At 40.0% G+C, this 19,365-nt stretch overlaps 1 protein-coding gene across 1 annotated transcript; it reads left to right on the top strand.

The window, feature by feature from the left end:
- The first annotated feature begins 5,638 nt into the window (after positions 1 to 5,638).
- Positions 5,639 to 18,503, top strand: LOC145866085 (uncharacterized). The gene is made up of 2 exons (XM_082970946.1): positions 5,639 to 5,678; positions 16,979 to 18,503. The coding sequence occupies exons 1-2, from the start codon at positions 5,639 to 5,641 to the stop codon at positions 17,722 to 17,724; spliced, it is 786 nt and encodes a 261-aa protein (XP_082827072.1). The 3' UTR covers positions 17,725 to 18,503.
- The last annotated feature ends 862 nt before the right edge of the window (positions 18,504 to 19,365 follow it).

Here is a 19,365-nt window from a genome sequence, read left to right as displayed (position 1 = left end):
TGACAGAGGAGTCAGGAGATCTGATTACCATCAGTAAGTACTGTCTTAAAAACGGGCTCTAACTGTCCAACAATTTTAAACGAATGTGTTGTTTTAAAGCAGCATGCTACTAAAATTCTATACTTGAAAATGTTGTTCTGTACTATAGCAATTTATGTTATAATATAATGTTAAAGCTACATTTTAAAATGGGTGATTAAAGCCCTGAATGCTGATTGGCTGACAGCCGTGGTATATCAGGCCGTATACCATGGGTATGACAAAACATGCATTTTTACTGTTCTGATTACATTGGTAACCAGTTTATAATTGCAATAAGCCACCTCTGGTTTGTGATATATGGCCAATATACCACGGCTAAGGGCTGTATCCAGGCACTCTGTGTTGCGTCGTGCGTAAGGACAGTCTTTAACCATGCTATATTGGCCATATACCACACTTCCTCTGGTCTTATTGCTTAACTGTGACATGTGTATACCATCAGAGTCCCTCCCACCACAAAATAACAACTTAATTGTCTCACAGAATGGCAAACAAGTTATAAATGAAACTTTTGACGTGTGTCTATTGTAGGCCTTGTGTGGAGTGTGTATACCAACAAAAAGCAGATTTCTAAATAATGTTGGAGAAATACATAAAATAAGATGCATTATTGACATGAAATGGACATGTGTTATGGGGAGACTGAACATATTAGCAAAAGGACAAGCGTTTTGGGGAGACTGAACATATTAGCAAACGTTTGTAAGTCTACAAAAAAACATAAAATAAAATAGCCATTTCAAGGAAAGGCTGAACTAAAGAATTATCATTTAGAAAGTATGGTAATTATTACTTTAGAGATGAAGTGGGACACCAACAAAATGTTATTTACATTGGATCAAATACAGCCTATAACATGACATTATCTATTATTATAGAGCTCTGATCAGCCTATAAACATGACATTATCTATTATTATAGAGCTCTGATCAGCCTATAACATGACATTATCTATTATTATAGAGCTCTGATCAGCCTATAACATGACATTATCTATTATTATAGAGCTCTGATCAGCCTATAAACATGATCTATTATTATAGAGCTCTGCTCAGCCTATAAACATGACATTATCTATTATTATAGAGCTCTGATCAGCCTATAACATGACATTATCTATTATTATAGAGCTCTGCTCAGCCTATAACATGACATTATCTATTATTATAGAGCTCTGATCAGCCTATAACATGATCTATTATTATAGAGCTCTGATCAGCCTATAAACATGACATTATCTATTATTATAGAGCTCTGATCAGCCTATAAACATGACATTATCTATTATTATAGAGCTCTGTTCAGCCTATAACATGACATTATCTATTATTATAGAGCTCTGATCAGCCTATAAACATGACATTATCTATTATTATAGAGCTCTGATCAGCCTATAAACATGACATTATCTATTATTATAGAGCTCTGATCAGCCTATAACATGATCTATTATTATAGAGCTCTGATCAGCCTATAAACATGACATTATCTATTATTATAGAGCTCTGATCAGCCTATAACATGATCTATTATTATAGAGCTCTGATCAGCCTATAAACATGACATTATCTATTATTATAGAGCTCTGATCAGCCTATAAACATGACATTATCTATTATTATAGAGCTCTGTTCAGCCTATAACATGACATTATCTATTATTATAGAGCTCTGATCAGCCTATAAACATGACATTATCTATTATTATAGAGCTCTGATCAGCCTATAAACATGACATTATCTATTATTATAGAGCTCTGATCAGCCTATAACATGACATTATCTATTATTATAGAGCTCTGATCAGCCTATAACATGACATGATCTATTATTATAGAGCTCTGATCAGCCTATAACATGACATTATCTATTATTATAGAGCTCTGCTCAGCCTATAAACATGACATTATCTATTATTATAGAGCTCTGATCAGCCTATAAACATGACATTATCTATTATTATAGAGCTCTGATCAGCCTATAAACATGATCTATTATTATAGAGCTCTGCTCAGCCTATAACATGACATTATCTATTATTATAGAGCTCTGATCAGCCTATAAACATGACATTATCTATTATTATAGAGCTCTGTTCAGCCTATAAACATGACATTATCTATTATTATAGAGCTCTGATCAGCCTATAAACATGACATTATCTATTATTATAGAGCTCTGTTCAGCCTATAACATGACATTATCTATTATTATAGAGCTCTGATCAGCCTATAAACATGACATTATCTATTATTATAGAGCTCTGCTCAGCCTATAAACATGATCTATTATTATAGAGCTCTGCTCAGCCTATAACATGACATTATCTATTATTATAGAGCTCTGATCAGCCTATAACATGACATTATCTATTATTATAGAGCTCTGCTCAGCCTATAAACATGATCTATTATTATAGAGCTCTGATCAGCCTATAAACATGATCTATTATTATAGAGGTCTGATCAGCCTATAAACATGACATTATCTATTATTAAAGAGCTCTGATCAGCCTATAAACATGACATTATCTATTATTATAGAGCTCTGATCAGCCTATAACATGACATTATCTATTATTATAGAGCTCTGATCAGCCTATAACATGACATTATCTATTATTATAGAGCTCTGTTCAGCCTATAAACATGACATTATCTATTATTATAGAGCTCTGATCAGCCTATAAACATGACATTATCTATTATTATAGAGCTCTGCTCAGCCTATAAACATGACATTATCTATTATTATAGAGCTCTGATCAGCCTATAAACATGACATTATCTATTATTATAGAGCTCTGATCAGCCTATAAACATGACATTATCTATTATTATAGAGCTCTGCTCAGCCTATAAACATGATCTATTATTATAGAGCTCTGATCAGCCTATAACATGACATTATCTATTATTAAAGAGCTCTGATCAGCCTATAACATGACATTATCTATTATTATAGAGCTCTGTTCAGCCTATAAACATGACATTATCTATTATTATAGAGCTCTGATCAGCCTATAAACATGACATTATCTATTATTATAGAGCTCTGATCAGCCTATAAACATGACATTATCTATTATTATAGAGCTCTGATCAGCCTATAAACATGACATTATCTATTATTATAGAGCTCTGATCAGCCTATAAACATGACATTATCTATTATTATAGAGCTCTGCTCAGCCTATAAACATGATCTATTATTATAGAGGTCTGATCAGCCTATAAACATGACATTATCTATTATTATAGAGCTCTGCTCAGCCTGTAAATATGACATTATCTATTATTATAGAGCTCTGATCAGCCTATAAACATGACATTATCTATTATTATAGAGCTCTGCTCAGCCTATAAACTTGACATTATCTATTATTATACAGCTCTGCTCAGCCTATAAACATGACATTATCTATTATTATAGAGCTCTGCTCAGCCTATAAACTTGACATTATCTATTATTATAGAGCTCTGCTCAGCCTAAAATACGACATTATGTAGCCTGGCAGGTAGGAGCCAGTAACCGAAAGGTTGCTGGATCAAATCCCCGAGCTGACAAGGTAAAAACGCTGTCATTCTGCCCCTGAGCAAGGAAGTTAACCCACTGTTCCCTGGCTGCCGATGACGTGGATGTCTATTAAGGCAGCCCCCCACACCTCTCTGATTCAGAGGGGTTGGGTTAAATACGGGACACACATTTCAGTTGAATCCATTCAGTTGACTAGGTATCCCCCTTTCCCTATTGTAGAGCTCTGCTCAGCCTATAAACATGTGAGAAAGATTAGATTTTATGTTCTACATTATTATTATTATTAGGGCGGCCACCAAGTTTTTATTAAATTATGTAATGTTCTGAAAACTGACTTCAGGTTTTTGAGGAATCTAGCCTCACAGGAAGACAGTTTTATTTTATGGAGGTTTAATTCAGTTCTCTGTTTAATATTTAACTAAAAACTCTGTTTGTCTTTGGTAGGAGAGGGACCAGACTCTCACTCTGACAGCAGGGAGACTCCTTTAGGGGAACCAGACCCAGAGACGCCCAAACCAGCGAGACAACACCACTGTTCCCAGTGTGGAAAGAGTTTTAAGTGGTTAAGGAACCTGAAAGTACATGAGAGAATACAGGAGAAAACCCTTACGAATGCTCCCACTGTGGAAAGAGTTTTACCAAGTTAGGGAACCTAAAAGAGCATGAGAGGACACACACAAGAGAAAAGAGTTTCCAATGTTCCCAGTGTGGAAAGAGGTTTACCCAGTTACGGTACCTGAAACAACATGAAGAAATACACACAGAAGATAGGAAGACCTACCACTGCTCTCAGTGTGGAAAGATATTTACTGGGTTAGGGAACCTGGAAATACATATGAGAAGACACTCTGGAGAGAAGCCGTACCACTGTTCCCACTGTGTAAAGAGTTTTACTCAGTTAGGGAGCCTGAAACCACATGAGAGGGGACACACTGGAGAGAAGCCTTATCACTGTTCCCACTGTGGAAGGAATTTTAGGTGGTATGCGAGCCTGAAGGAGCATGAGAGAATACACACAGGAGAAAAGCCTTACCACTGTTCCAATTGTGAAAAGAGTTTTACCCATCGAGGGAGCCTGAAAGCGCATGAGAGAATACACTCAGGAGAAAAGCCTTACAAATGTTCCCGATGTGAAAAGAGTTTTACCCGGTTAGGGAGCTTGAAAAAGCATGAGAGAACACACACAGGAGAAAAGCCTTTCCAACATACTAATACACAGGAGGAGAAGACATACCACTGCTCTCATTGTGGAAAGACATTTTCCCAGTCAGAGGACCTGAAATCACACGAGAGAATAGAGAGGCTGTGTTCTGACTTATGTTTTTGATTGAGAAATTGTGTTTTTGTTCATTCTACATTAAATAATATTGTATGAATGAAAACATACTGAAAAATAGGTCAACATTTTTTTTCCATCTCAAGAAATGACCATGTCGAAAATCGGATTAAAATAGTTTAAAAAATATGATGCTTTGATTATGAACTTAAGATTGATTGAATGCAAGTGTAAACCCCTAAATGTTGTTCACTATATAGTTGGGATAAGAATCTAATAGTGTTCCATTCCATCGTTTCCTCTCTTTAGAATCTAATAGTGTTCCATTCCATCGTTTCCTCTCTTTAGAATCTAATAGTGTTCCATTCCATCCTTTCTTCTCTTTAGAATCTAATAGTGTTCCATTCCATCCTTTCCTCTATTTAGAATCTAATAGTGTTCCATTCCATCCTTTCCTCTATTTAGAATCTAATAGTGTTCCATTCCATCCTTTCCTCTATTTAGAATCTAATAGTGTTCCATTCCATCCTTTCCTCTATATAGAATCTAATAGTGTTCCATTCCATCCTTTCCTCTATATAGAATCTAATAGTGTTCCATTCCATCCTTTCCTCTATTTAGAATCTAATAGTGTTCCATTCCATCCTTTCCTCTATATAGAATCTAATAGTGTTCCATTCCATTCCTTCATTTAAGCCACTGTAACAGTTGTGTTCAAACATGTTGACTGACAAAAGAGACATTACAGCATGCCTGCCAACTGGCTATATGGCAAAATGTTGATATGTCGAATGTGATCAGGTTTGTGCAGATTGCTTTCAGAGGTAGGCTGTACCCAGAGTAATGGAGGACGCTATATGTTTTGTTGAATGCCCAAAATGTTTATCGATAATCAAGGAGCAAGTGGGGATTTTAACGTTTATTCCGGTTTTATTGTACAATTTCTTCCCTAAAAGTAAATTGAATATTTTCCTTATTTCATCAAAAGTAGATCCATAAAATCAACACACTTCCAGCACTTTGCATGGGTTTTTTGGCAAAGTATTCTTTTACCAGGAGACTGTAGTGCCACTTTCTCAAAATGAGCATGAAATTGCTGTAGGAGGAGGGGTCTGTGTTTTATCAGGAGACTGGGGCCGATCCCCATTTAGGAATGTATGCTTTGCCTACACACTAATTTCATGCTCTGCATACCTACCTTGGGCACTCTGAATACATTTCATTAAACGGCTGAAAACCCTCACACTTGTTGGCCAACATATTTTCTCATGGAGTTTTAATTTCAATAGGGTTTTCAGTCCTTTCCATCTTAAGCCATCCCTTTAAATACAGTGTACCTTTTTAATTAGAATATTGTGCCTTTTACTGAGGAGTGGCTTCCGTCTGGCCACTGGACCATCAAGGCCTGATTGGTGGAGTGCTGCAGAGATGGTGTCCTTCTGGAAGGTTCTCCCATCTCCACAGAGGAACTCTGGAGTGCTTTCATAGTGACCATCGACCATCTCGGGTGGTTGTTGTCCTTGATGATCTTCTTGGCCTTCCTGTGAAATCGGGTGCTGTAGATGTCCTGGAGAGCAGGTAGTTTGCCCCCAGTGATGCGTTGGGCAGACCGCATCACCGGGGGGGTGCAGTTGCAGGCATTATCAGTTGCCGTACCAGGCGGTGATACAGGATGCTCTCAATTGTGCATCTGTAAAAGTTTGTGAGGGTTTTAGTTGCCAAGCCAAATTTCTTCAGCCTCCTGAGGTTGAAAAGTCGCTGTTGCGCCTTCTTCACCACATTTCTGTGTGGGTGGACCATTTCAGTTTGTCAGTGATGTGTACAATGATGAACTTTAATCTTTCCACCTTCTCCACTGCGTCCCATTGATGTGGATAGGGGGGTGCTCCCTCTGCTGTTATCTGAAGTCCACGATCATCTCCTTTGTTTTGTTGACGTTGGGCGAGAGGTTATTTTCCTGGCACCACACTCCCAGGGCCCTCACTTCCTTCCTGTAGGCTCTCATCATTGCTGGTAATCAGGCCTACTACTGTTGTGTCGTCTGCAAACTTGATGATTGAGGCGTACGTGGCCACGCAGTCATGGTGAACAGGAAGTACAGGAGGGGCTGAGCACCCATCAGTGAAGTGGAGGTGTTTTCTCCTATCTTCACCACCTGGGGGAGGCCCGTCAGGAAGTCCAGGACCCAGTTACACAGGGCGGGGTTCAGACCCAGGGCCTCAAGCTTAATGAAGAGCTTGGAGGATACTATGGTGTTGAATGCTGAGCTATAGTCAATGAACAGCATTCTTACATAGGTATTCTTCTTGTCCAGATGGGATAGGGCAGTGTGCAGTGTGATTGCATCATCTGTGGATCTATTGAGGCGGTAAGCAAATTGGAGTGGGTCTAGGGTATCAGGTAAGGTGGAGGTGATATGATCCTTGACTAGTCTCAAAAAGCACTTCATGATGATGGAAGTGAGTGCTACGGGGCGATAGTCATTTAGATCAGTTACCTTTGCTTTCTGGGCTCCCGAGTGGTGCAACGGTTTACAGCACTGCATCTCAGTGCAAGAGGCGTCACTACAGTCCCTGGTTTGAATCCAGGCTGAATCACATCCGGCTGTGATTGGGAGTCACTGCGTTGTCCGGGTTTGGCCAGGCTATCATTGTAAATAAAGAATTTGTTCTTAACTGACTTGCTGAGTTAAATAAAATAAATATATATTGGGTACAGGAACAATGGTGGACATCTTGAAGCATGTGGGGACAGTAGACTGGGATAGGGAGAGATTGAATATGTCTGTAATATGTCTCATAGCAAAGGGTTTGAATACTTATGTAAATAAGGTATTTTAGTTTTTTATTTGTAATACATTTCTGATCATTTCTAAAAACCTGCTTTCGCTTTGTCATTATGGGGTATTGTGTGTAGATTGATGAGGAACATTTTCTCCTAAATCCATTTTAGAATAAAGCGTAACAAAATGTGGAGAAAGTAAAGCGTTTGAATACTTTCCGAATACGCTATAAACTACATTTAAAAAAAGTTAATTAAATTCATGTAAAATAATCTTTGTCTGTAATTAAAATGTGATCCTCAACTGCGTTTCCATCCAGTCAGCAGACGGCGATGTGCGTCTTTCAGGCGATGCTGCAGCGTGACGTATAATCTAGTGGACGGTTCTTCATAAACAGCTCGTCAACCACCTCGGTAGCTTGCTAGCCAACATAGCCGAAAGATTCAAGCTATTTAGACGCTTTCGGTCTATATTAGCTACTGTGTTTTAGACACACTTCTATCGTATCTACTTGTTAACCTATTTAATTTAATATTACGTTATTTTTATTAGTCAGCTATAGTAGCTGGCTGGTTAAGTTAGCATTAGCCTAGTCGCTAATGATAGCTAGCTAGCTAACATCCCCGAACATGAGCTCCCTAAACTACTCCCCTCCTGTTAAAGAAGAGGAGGTCTGCTGGACGGAGAAAGAAGCTCTGGGGCTGAACATTGTCGTGAAAGAGGAGAAGGAAGAAGAGGATGTTACAGTAAAACAAGAAGTAGAGGGTGAGGCTGTTACAGTGAAAGAAGAAGAGAAAGACGTTTCAGTTAAACAAGAGGAAGAAGAGGATGATGCTGTTTTTGGAGTGAAGAAGGAAGGAGAGATTACTGTCACATTGGAAGATGAAGAGGAGGAGACAGGAGATCTGATTAACACCAGTAAGTACCGCCTTCAATTCGTTTTTAACTTTGGATATTCGGAGTTGGCTCGTCAATACCTCTTCAACGGAGGGCCCTGGGATGATGACTGATATGTCTAGAATCAGACAACGTAGAGAACAAGCTACCCCTTGTTTTTTCCGTTCCGTTTCCAAAAAGTGACTTAACATATATATTTGAGGAGGGTCTATCTGCTGACCGCAGACTGGGGGGCCACAGCATGTAGTGATTTTAATGTAGTGATGTTTTACTACACACCGTGACCCCCAATAGAGCCATGTGAGAGTTGGGTTGGCTACACCAAAGATTATGGATATACTGACAAGATGTCTCTCCGTCCTGACAAGGGGAGTCGTTGTCCACGAAGCTCTGTGGGTTGTCTATCTCCCGCCTATCCTGTCTTTGGATTGGTGGATACATCTTATTATTGTAATCTATTGTTTATATTCTATGAGGGTTGTTGTCGTCAACCGCCTGTATTCAATGGAGAGAGATGCTAAGCTACTAGCATGAATATGCATAGCGATCTGAAGACAACTCCTATAGTGTTTTTATCAAAGTTGTCGGTATGTCACGTGTCCACGTAACAACTTAATCATTACGAAACTTCTGTTAGATCAAGTAAACCTCACGTAGCAAATAAGCCATTCATTTTGTTGTTGACCACATTCAACACTTTCCACATTGGGTTGATAATTGTTTCCACTTGGATACAACCTACTGTAACCTACTGGCATGACCTAGAGAGATACAACCTACTGGCATGACCTAGAGAGATACAACCTACTGTAGCCTACTGGCATGACCTAGAGAGATACAACCTACTGTAACCTACTGGCATGACCTAGAGAGATACAACCTACTGTAACCTACTGGCATGACCTAGAGAGATACAACCTACTGTAACCTACTGGCATGACCTAGAGAGATACAACCTACTGTAGCCTACTGGCATGACCTAGAGAGTTACAACCTACTGTAACCTACTGGCATGACCTAGAGAGATACAACCTACTGTAGCCTACTGCCATGACCTAGAGAGATACAACCTACTGTAACCTACTGGCATGACCTAGAGAGATACAACCTACTGTAACCTACTGGCATGACCTAGAGAGATACAACCTACTGTAACCTACTGGCATGACCTAGAGAGATACAACCTACTGTAACCTACTGGCATGACCTAGAGAGATACAACCTACTGTAACTTACTGGCATGACCTAGAGAGTTACAACCTACTGTAACCTACTGGCATGACCTAGAGAGATACAACCTACTGTAACCTACTGGCATGACCTAGAGAGTTCCAACCTACTGTAACCTACTGGCATGACCTAGAGAGTTACAACCTACTGTAACCTACTGGAATGACCTAGAGAGTTACAACCTACTGTAGCCTACTGGCATGACCTAGAGAGATACAACCTACTGTAACCTACTGGCATGACCTAGAGAGTTACAACCTACTGTAACCTACTGGCATGACCTAGAGAGATACAACCTACTGTAACCTACTGGCATGACCTAGAGAGTTACAACCTACTGTAACCTATTGGCATGATCTAGAGAGATACAACCTACTGTAACCTACTGGCATGACCTAGAGAGATACAACCTACTGTAACCTACTGGCATGACCTAGAGAGTTACAACCTACTGTAACCTACTGGCATGACCTAGAGAGATACAACCTACTGTAACCTACTGGCATGACCTAGAGAGATTGAACCTACTGTAACCTACTGGCATGACCTAGAGAGATACAACCTACTGTAACCTACTGGCATGACCTAGAGAGATACAACCTACTGGCATGACCTAGGGAGTTACAACCTACTGTAACCTACTGGCATGACCTAGAGAGTTACAACCTACTGTAACCTACTGGCATGACCTAGAGAGATACAACCTACTGTAGCCTACTGGCATGACCTAGATATATATATATATATATATATATATATATATATATATATATATATATATATATATATATATATATATATATATATATATATACAAGCATTTCTAAACTTTTTTTCTCACTTTTATGGGGTATTGTGATGTCTTTATGAGGTATTGTCTGAAAATTGATAATTGAAAAAAAAATCTATTTCATAATAAAAATGTGTAAAAAGGGAAGGGGTCTGAATGCATGTATGTTGTATGTTCTAGGGCAGATTTTTAAAAAAAATAGTATTTTCTTTCTACCAATTGATTGGTTGAAATGTTATGACGTGTATTTGTTCATATAGACACACCCCATGTGTTTAATAAAATCAACTGTATGTGCAGAACTTGAACTGAACTGATGCTTCAAGCGTTTGATTAAATAATTAACACACACAAATGACTTGAGGAAGCCAGAGGTCAATATAACCAGAAGAAAATAACCAATTCCCCACCTGCTGCTGGCCTTCGTTAATTCTGACGTTATGCTCCTGAAGTTTCCGGTAAAATACGAAAACTTTTTCCATTTCCGTTTGAAGTGCCAATTTATCTTACCATTTCTACCGATCTGCGTGCCAGTTATGAACGAGTTACAACACCTGTTTGGCTCCGCCACTTCCTGGGTCGGTGAAGTGAGGTATTAAATTTAAGGATTAAATCATTTAAGGAATATATCCGAGTCTCACGCTCATCACCTGTGGAATGCGGGGCTTCCAGCGAGGTGTGGATTTAATAGTATGTTGTACCTAGTTTCCCTCCTTCAGGGAACAGTAGTTATAGTCATAACGTGTGGATTTAATAGTATGTTGTACCTAGTTCCCCTCCTTCAGGGAACAGTAGTTATAGTCATAACATTAAGCTTGTCATATGATGAACTTTAACTTATATACTGGATCTTGCTGTCGGACAGTTTTTTGTATTCAGATCTCTGAAATGCTCTCTAACTACGTAACATTTATTGTCTCCTTATATTACGCTGGGAAAACAGTTTTCATGGGCACAGAAATCCTAAATCATTTCAGTTTACTAAATCCAATGGTTCTAACCGAGAGTCACCTTAACTTTATTGACAACTCCCAAATGGATACTGTCATTAATGCGGTTCTTAAATAATTACGCATAATACTTAATACTGTAGCTGTTTAGTTACAGTCACATATTCAACTATCATCAGCTGATCCAGGAAATCAGTAAAGACAGTTATGCCGTGCTCCACGTTGGATCCATCATCCCAAACAAATCGATATTTATAATGTGTTATTGTCTACTTGATTTACAGTAGGGTCTCGTTAGTCCGTTTGGAAACGGAGATACTTAGCTCATAATGTGTAGAGAACTGTTCCTTGGTGGATAGGCTATTGTACAACACACAGAGCTATTTTCCTTTATTCAGGACATTTAGAATGACAACACATTACAGAGTAGCCTAGTGGGATTATTCACAAAATGATCTGGTGATCAGGTTATGAAATGTCATGACAAAGACATTTTAGTCTCCTTGTTTCACCTGAAATATTAAATGATTTATAGTCCTAGGTCTATGTTGTTGTTAGGTGAAGTTATGGGTCCTACAGTAGGTCTATGTTATTGTTAGGTGAGATTATAGACCATTTTGGCGTGGACAAAATCTCATTGTCAGGCTGATGTCAGGCTGATGAAAAACTAGCCAATGATCATTTTACTGGTTGAAGTCGTTTTTAAATATAAAGTAGTACATTTTCGACAATAACACAAACATTATATTAAATCAGGACATTCAAACGAGCCTTACAATTATAATCCAAAGTAGTGTCAAATGATAATAATAATCATAATCAACCTGGAAACGGAGGCTTTATTTGCTGTCAGCCTATGAGAACTCCCCTGAGTTTCCCCCACGGTGGTGAATTAGTGAATAGACACAGAGCTTAATGTGAGTTTCCTTGAGTAGCACTCCTGATCTAGTGCTGTAATATTCAGAATACATTGTGAAAACTAATTTTTGCTCACCATTTTTTAAATATATTTAAAAAAAAAATCAACACTTTTTTCTCCCCAATTGGTAGTTACAGTCTTGTCTCATCGCTGCAACTCCCATACGGACTCAGGAGAGGCGAAGGTCGAGAGCCATGCGTCCTCCGAAACACAACCCAACCTAGCCGCGCTGCTTCTTGACACAATGCCCATCCAACCCGGAAGCCATCAGCACCAATGTGTCGGAGGAAACACGTACACCTGGCGACCTGGTCAGTGTGCACTGCGCCCGGCCCGCCACAGGAGTTGCTAGTGCGCGATGAGACAAGGATATCCCTGCCGGGCAAACCCTCCCCTAACCTGGACGACGGTGGGCCAATTGTGCGTCGCCCCATGGGCCTCCCGGTCGCGGCCGGCTGCAACAGAGCTTGGACTCGAACCCAGAATCTCTAATGGCACAGCTTAGGCCACTTGCTCACCATTTTTGCTCCAGGCAGATATACTACATCCATAACTAGCGGTTTCTGCATTAGCAGGGAGGGGTTTCTGCAATCAAATTGTGTGCGCATCGCCCTTGTCGCAATTTTAGGTGTTGGCTTTGGGGGTGACCAGTGAGATATACCTGCTGCTGTGATGTGATGCTGGACGGGCGAGCAGGTGCGGGCAGTGATCGATTGAATAGCATGCATTTAGTTTGGAAGGAGCCATGGAAGGAGAGTTGTATGGCATTGAAGCTCGTTTGGAGGTTAGTTAACACAGTGTCCAAAGAGGGGCCAGAAGTATACAGAATGGTGTCATCTGCGTAGAGGTGGATCAGAGACTCACCAGCAGCAAGAGCGACATCATTGATGTATACAGAGGAGAGAGTCGGCCCGAGAATTGAACCCTGTGGCACCCCCATAGACTGCCAGAGGCCTGTACAACAGGCCCTCCGATTTGACACACTGAACTCTATCAGAGAAGTAGTTGGTAAACCAGGCGAGGCCATCATTTGAGAAACCAAGGCTGTCGATTTTTCCAATAAGAATGTGGTGATTGACAGAGTCGAAAGCCTTGGCCAGGTCGATGAATACGGCTGCACAGTAATGTCTCTTATCGATGGCGGTTATGATGTCGTTGATGTAGTTAGTATGCCAAAAGTTCCCGGATGTCGTACTAAATTCGCCAAAATACGACGTATACACGCAGTACTTTAGGGCCCATAATGCAATTCTTCATGAAATGGACGTAGCTTCACATCATTTTCAGATTTGAAGAAAATGGCGGAAAATATGCAGCCGAAGTCCAACGAGAGCCGAAACAAATTCATTGCTTTAACTAATTATGACAAATGTTAAGAACATGTTAAGCAATGTAATAAAGACATTTCTTTTCAAGTAAGTTACCTTACACAATATTTTGGCTGACAATTTGCTTGCTTGTTATTACAGCAGTATGTACCGGCATGTTAAAACCTCTCTGGGGTAGGTGGGACGCTACCGTCCCACTCGCCAACAGCCATTGAAATAGCAGGGCGCCAAATTCAAAACAACAAAAATCTCATAATTCAAATTTCTCACACATACAAGTATTATACACCATTTTAAAGATACACTTCTCATTAATCCAACCACAGTGTCCGATTTCAAAAACGCTTTACAGCGAAAGCATAGCATTAGATTATGTTAGGACACCACCTAGACAAGAAAAACCACTCAGCCATTTTCCAAGCAAGGAGAGGCGTCACAAAAACCAGAAATACAGCTAAAATTAATCACTAACCTTTGATGATCTTCATCAGATGGCACTCATAGGACTTCATGTTACACAATATATGTATGTTTTGCTCGATAAAGTTCATATTTATATCCAAAAACCCCATTTTACATTGGCATGTAATGTTCAGAAATGTTTTGCCTCCAAAACCCCCGATGAATGAGCACATCAATTTACAGAAATACTCATCATAAACGTTGATAAAATATACAACTGTTATGCATAGAATTAAAGATATACTTCTCCTTAATGCAACCGCTGTGTCAGATTTCAAAAAAGCTTTACGGCGAAAGCACACTTTGCAATAATCTGAGTACAGCGCTCAGACACCAAAACAAGCCATACAGATACCCGCCATGTTGTGGAGTCAACAGAAGTCAGAAATACCATTATAAATATTCACTTACCTTTGATGATTTTCATCGGAATGCACTCCCAGGAATCCCAGTTCCACAATACATGTACGTTTTGTTCGATAAAGTTCATGTTTATGTCCAAATACCTCCATTTTGTTCGCGCGTTAGGTTCACTATTCCAAATGCAGAAGGCGCGCGCACTAAAGTCCAGACGAAAAGTCAAAAAAGTTATATTACAGTTTGTAGAAACACGTCAAACGATGTGTAGAATCAATCTTTAGGATGTTTTTATCATAAATCTTCAAAAATATTCCAACCGGATAATTCCTTTGTCTTCATAAAGGAAAGAGAACTGAGCTTGTGCTCATGGCTGCGTGCGTAACTAAAATAATGGCTGACGGCCAGACACCTGACTCAATCAGCTCTTATTCTCTCCCCATTCACAGTAGAAGCCTGAAACAACATTCTAAAGACTGTTGACATCTAGTGGAAGCCTTAGGAAGTGCAATATGACCCCATAGACACTGTATATTGGATGTATATTGTGTGTTAGATAGGCAATCACTTGAAAAACTACAAACCTCAGATTTCCACACTTCCTGGTTGGATTTTTCTAAGGTTTGCCTGCCATATGAGTTCTGTTATACTCACAGACATTATTCAAACCGTTTTAGACACTTCAGTGTTTTCTATCCAAATCTACTAATTATATGCATATTCTAGCTTTTGGGCCTGAGTAGCAGGCAGTTTACTCTGGGCACGCTTTTCATCCGGACGTGAAAATACTGCCCCCTACCCCGATGAAGTTAAGCATTTCCAATCCAAAATGAAATCTAGAATCAGCTTCATATTTCGCAACAAAGCCTCCTTCACTCACGCTGCCAAACATACCCTCGTTAAACTGACTTTCCTGCCGATCCTTGACTTCGGCGATGTCATTTTCAAAATAGCCTCCAACACTCTACTCAGCAAACTGGAGGCAGTCTATCACAGTGCCATCCGTTTTGTCACCAAATCCCCATATACCACCCACCACTGCGACCTGTAAGCTCTCGTTGGCTGGCCTTCTCTACATATTTGTCGCCAAACCCACTGGCTCCAGGTCATCTATAAGTCTTTGCTAGGCCACCTTAACTCAGCTCACTGGTCACCATAGCAACACCCACCCATAGCACGCACTCAAAGAGGTATATCTCACTGGTCATCACCAAAGCCAACACCTACTTTGGACACATTTCTTTCCAGTTCTCTGCTGCCAATGACTTGAACGAATTGCAAAAATCGCTGAAGTTGGAGACATATATCTTCCTCACTAACTTTAAGCATCAGCTATCTGAGCAGCTTACCGATCGCTGCAGCTGTACACAGCCCATCTGTACATAGCCCATCTGTAAATAGCCCATCCAACTGCCTACCTCATCCCCATGTTTTTATTTACTTTCTCTGCTCTTTTGCACACCAGTATTTCTACTTGCACATCATCATCTGCACATCCATCACTTCAGTGTTAAATTGTAATTACTTCGCTACTATGGCCTATTTATTGCTTTTCCTCCGTACTCCAGATTTTTCTATTGTGTTATTGACTGTTCGTTTGTTTATCCCATGTGTAACTCTGTTGTGTTTTTGTCGCACTGCTTTGCTTTATCTTGGCCAGGTCGCAGTTGTAAATGAGAACTTGTTCTCGACTGGCCTACCTGGTTAAATAAAGGTGAAATAAAAAATAAAATCTTAACTTTATTGACAACACCCAAATGGATACTGTCATTAACACGGTTCTTCAATAATTACACACAATTCATAATACTGTAGCAAATATTATATTAAACAGGACATTCAAATGAGCCTTACAATTATAATCCAAAGTAGTGTGAAATGAACTCATAAGCAACCTGGAAATGGAGGTTACTCCCCTGAATTTCCCCCATTCACTTTCAGAATACATTGTGAAAAACTAAAATCTTTGCTCACCATTTTTGCTCCTGACAGATATAGTACATCCATAACTATCGGTTTCTTCATTAGCAGGGAGGAGTTTCTGCAATCAAATTGCCCTCGTGCTGCAATTTTAGCAAACACAGAAAGGGGCCTATATTGGAGACCAATTAGTCGTCTGGCACACTGCTTAGAGTTTCAACAACATGAATAACTTATTTCTAGCCTACAATCATCGATGTCACTACTAATGTGAAAAGAAGACAAAATATGACTATTCCTACTCATTTTAAGACAATTGTCAAATAATTTTAACATTCATTACAGACGTCAATTGTTGTACAACATCATGGCTCCGCTGTTGGCATCACCTTTTACAGTGGATTTCCGCTGTTGTGGGCCTTTAATCATCTGTCTGACTTTGTTGTTCACACAGGAGAGAGACATGACTATCGTGGGTCCTCTGAGGAGACTGCTTTGATTGTGGGAAGAGATTCACCTCATCAGGCATTAAAATTCATCAGAGAACACACACAGGAGAGAAATCTTACAGCTGTGATCAATGTGGGAAGAGTTTTACTTCATCTGGCTCTCTGAATCTACACCAGAGAACACACACAGGAGAGAAACCTTATAGCTGTGATCAATGTGGGAAGAGTTTTGGTCAATCTTGCCATCTGACTCAACACCAGAGAATACACACAGGAGAGAAACCTTATAGCTGTGATCAATGTGGGAAGAGTTTTGGTCAATCTAGAGAGCTGACAGTGCACCAGAGAATACACACAGGAGAGAAACCATATAGCTGTGGTCAATGTGGGAAGAGTTTTGGTCATTCTGGACAGCTGACAGTGCACCAGAGAACACACACAGGAGCGAAATCTTACAGCTGTGATCAATGTGGGATGAGTTATACTACATCTGGCTCTCTGAATCTACACCAGAGAACACACACAGGAGAGAAATCTTATATCTGTGATCAATGTGGGAAGAGTTTTGGTCGATCTTGCCATCTGACTCAACACCAGAGAACACACACAGGAGAGAAACCTTACAGCTGTGATCAGTGTGGGAATAGTTTTACTACATCTGGCTCTCTGACTTTACACCGGAGAATACACACAGGAGAGAAACCTTATAGCTGTAATCAATGTGGGAAGAGTTTTACTACATCTAGCCAGCTGACTTTACACCAGAGAATACACACAGGGGAGTAATCTTATAGCTGTGATCAATGTGGGAAGAGTTCTGGTCAATCTAGCCAGCTGACATTACACCAGAGAACACACTGTATTGTATATATACAATAAATGTATTGGAGATGAGTTTTGTTTGGGCTCGTTCCAAGGGGACGAGAGTTCTAGAAGCTAGTGAGTTTTAGGATTCTATAGAAAGAGAAAGGATAAAAAAGTATGATTGTATATTATTATTTAGAAATACGTGTAGCCAGTAGACACCATGTTTATATTGTAGAAGGTGAAGCTTTGTAGATGATTACGTGAAATGGAAGTTGTAGAGATACTCTGAATGATCGGCTATGAAAAAGCCAACTGACATTTACTCCTGAGGTGCTGACCTGTTGCACCCTCGACAACCACTGTGATTATTATTATTTGACCCTGCTGGTCATCTATGAACATTTGAACATCTTGGCCATGTTCTGTTATAATCTCCACCCGGCACAGCCAGAAGAGGACTGGCCACCCCTCATAGCCTGGTTTCTTCCTTGGTTTTGGCCTTTCTAGAGAGTTTTTCCTAGCCACCGTGCTTCTACGCCTGCATTGCTTGCTGTTTGGGGTTTTAGGCTGGGTTTCTGTACAGCACATTGAGATATCAGCTGATGTAAGAAGGGCTTTATAAATACATTTGATTGATTGATTGTACAACTGAATACATTCAACTGAAATGTGTCTTGGGTGCACTGATTGGTGTCACCTCGTTAGTCAGTATGTGTTACACCTGTGCTGGCTTGTCCATCTCGTTAGTGGGAAGGTGTTTCACCTGAGCTGGTCCAGGTTCTATTTAAGAGTGTCTGGCCCAGTGCTCCAGTTGTCTTGATACATGTGGAGAGTCAACACCTTTAGTTGCGCCACCTTTTTGGTTTACTTCCTGTCTTTAAGTTTGGTGTGGGATTTTCTTTTGTTTTCCTCTTCTTGGGCAGATTTAGTGGGTCTCATGGTGGGTGTCTTTTATGTCCCAGTTGTTGTTACTAGTCAACTTCCAGTGGACACCCCCATAGTGTCTTTCAGAGCCCCTCCTAAAAACAAGTTATATTTTGGGTTGGATATTGCATCATATTGTTGATATTTTAATCAATGGCATTTCCTTACAATGCTCATTAGTCTTTCAGTTGTTATTATTGTTTTTTATCCTCATATTTGTGTACTAAATATTTCTGATTATTTTCATAGTTTTTTCCTGTGAAGCCATTGTGTTGCATCCATGTCTGACATGTGCTGTATAAATAAAACTATTGAATGAACCCAATGACTGACCAAGCAACAGACTCTTGGTCCGAAAAACGGTATCAATCCAACTTTTCCAGCCTGCTGAAGGCGTGGTGGAGTGGTAAACACCACCCCCGGCTCTACCAGGGGCTTGAGGTGGTCTCCCACAGCTCTGCTTATGTCATGTTCTGTGGCCTTGCTGTTCCATTTCTGACTGCCCCTTGTCATGACGTTGGCCTCTTTGAGTACAGGGAGGACAGTTGACCCCCTCCCCCCTTACACCATCCCCCAACCTACCTTACCCCACCCAGGCCCTGTGTGAAAGGGTTGTAAAAACTCTGAGGAGAATCTCTTGCCACATGGCCCATAGAGAGACACAGGAAATTCTTCCAACTCACAGAATTGGGGAGC

Source organism: Salmo salar, unplaced genomic scaffold (assembly GCF_965601325.2).
Source record: "Salmo salar unplaced genomic scaffold, fSalSal1 ptg000129l, whole genome shotgun sequence".
Taxonomy (NCBI): Eukaryota; Metazoa; Chordata; class Actinopteri; order Salmoniformes; family Salmonidae; genus Salmo; species Salmo salar.
Note: the sequence above shows the minus strand (reverse complement) of the source record. Positions and strands in the feature narration are given on the sequence as shown.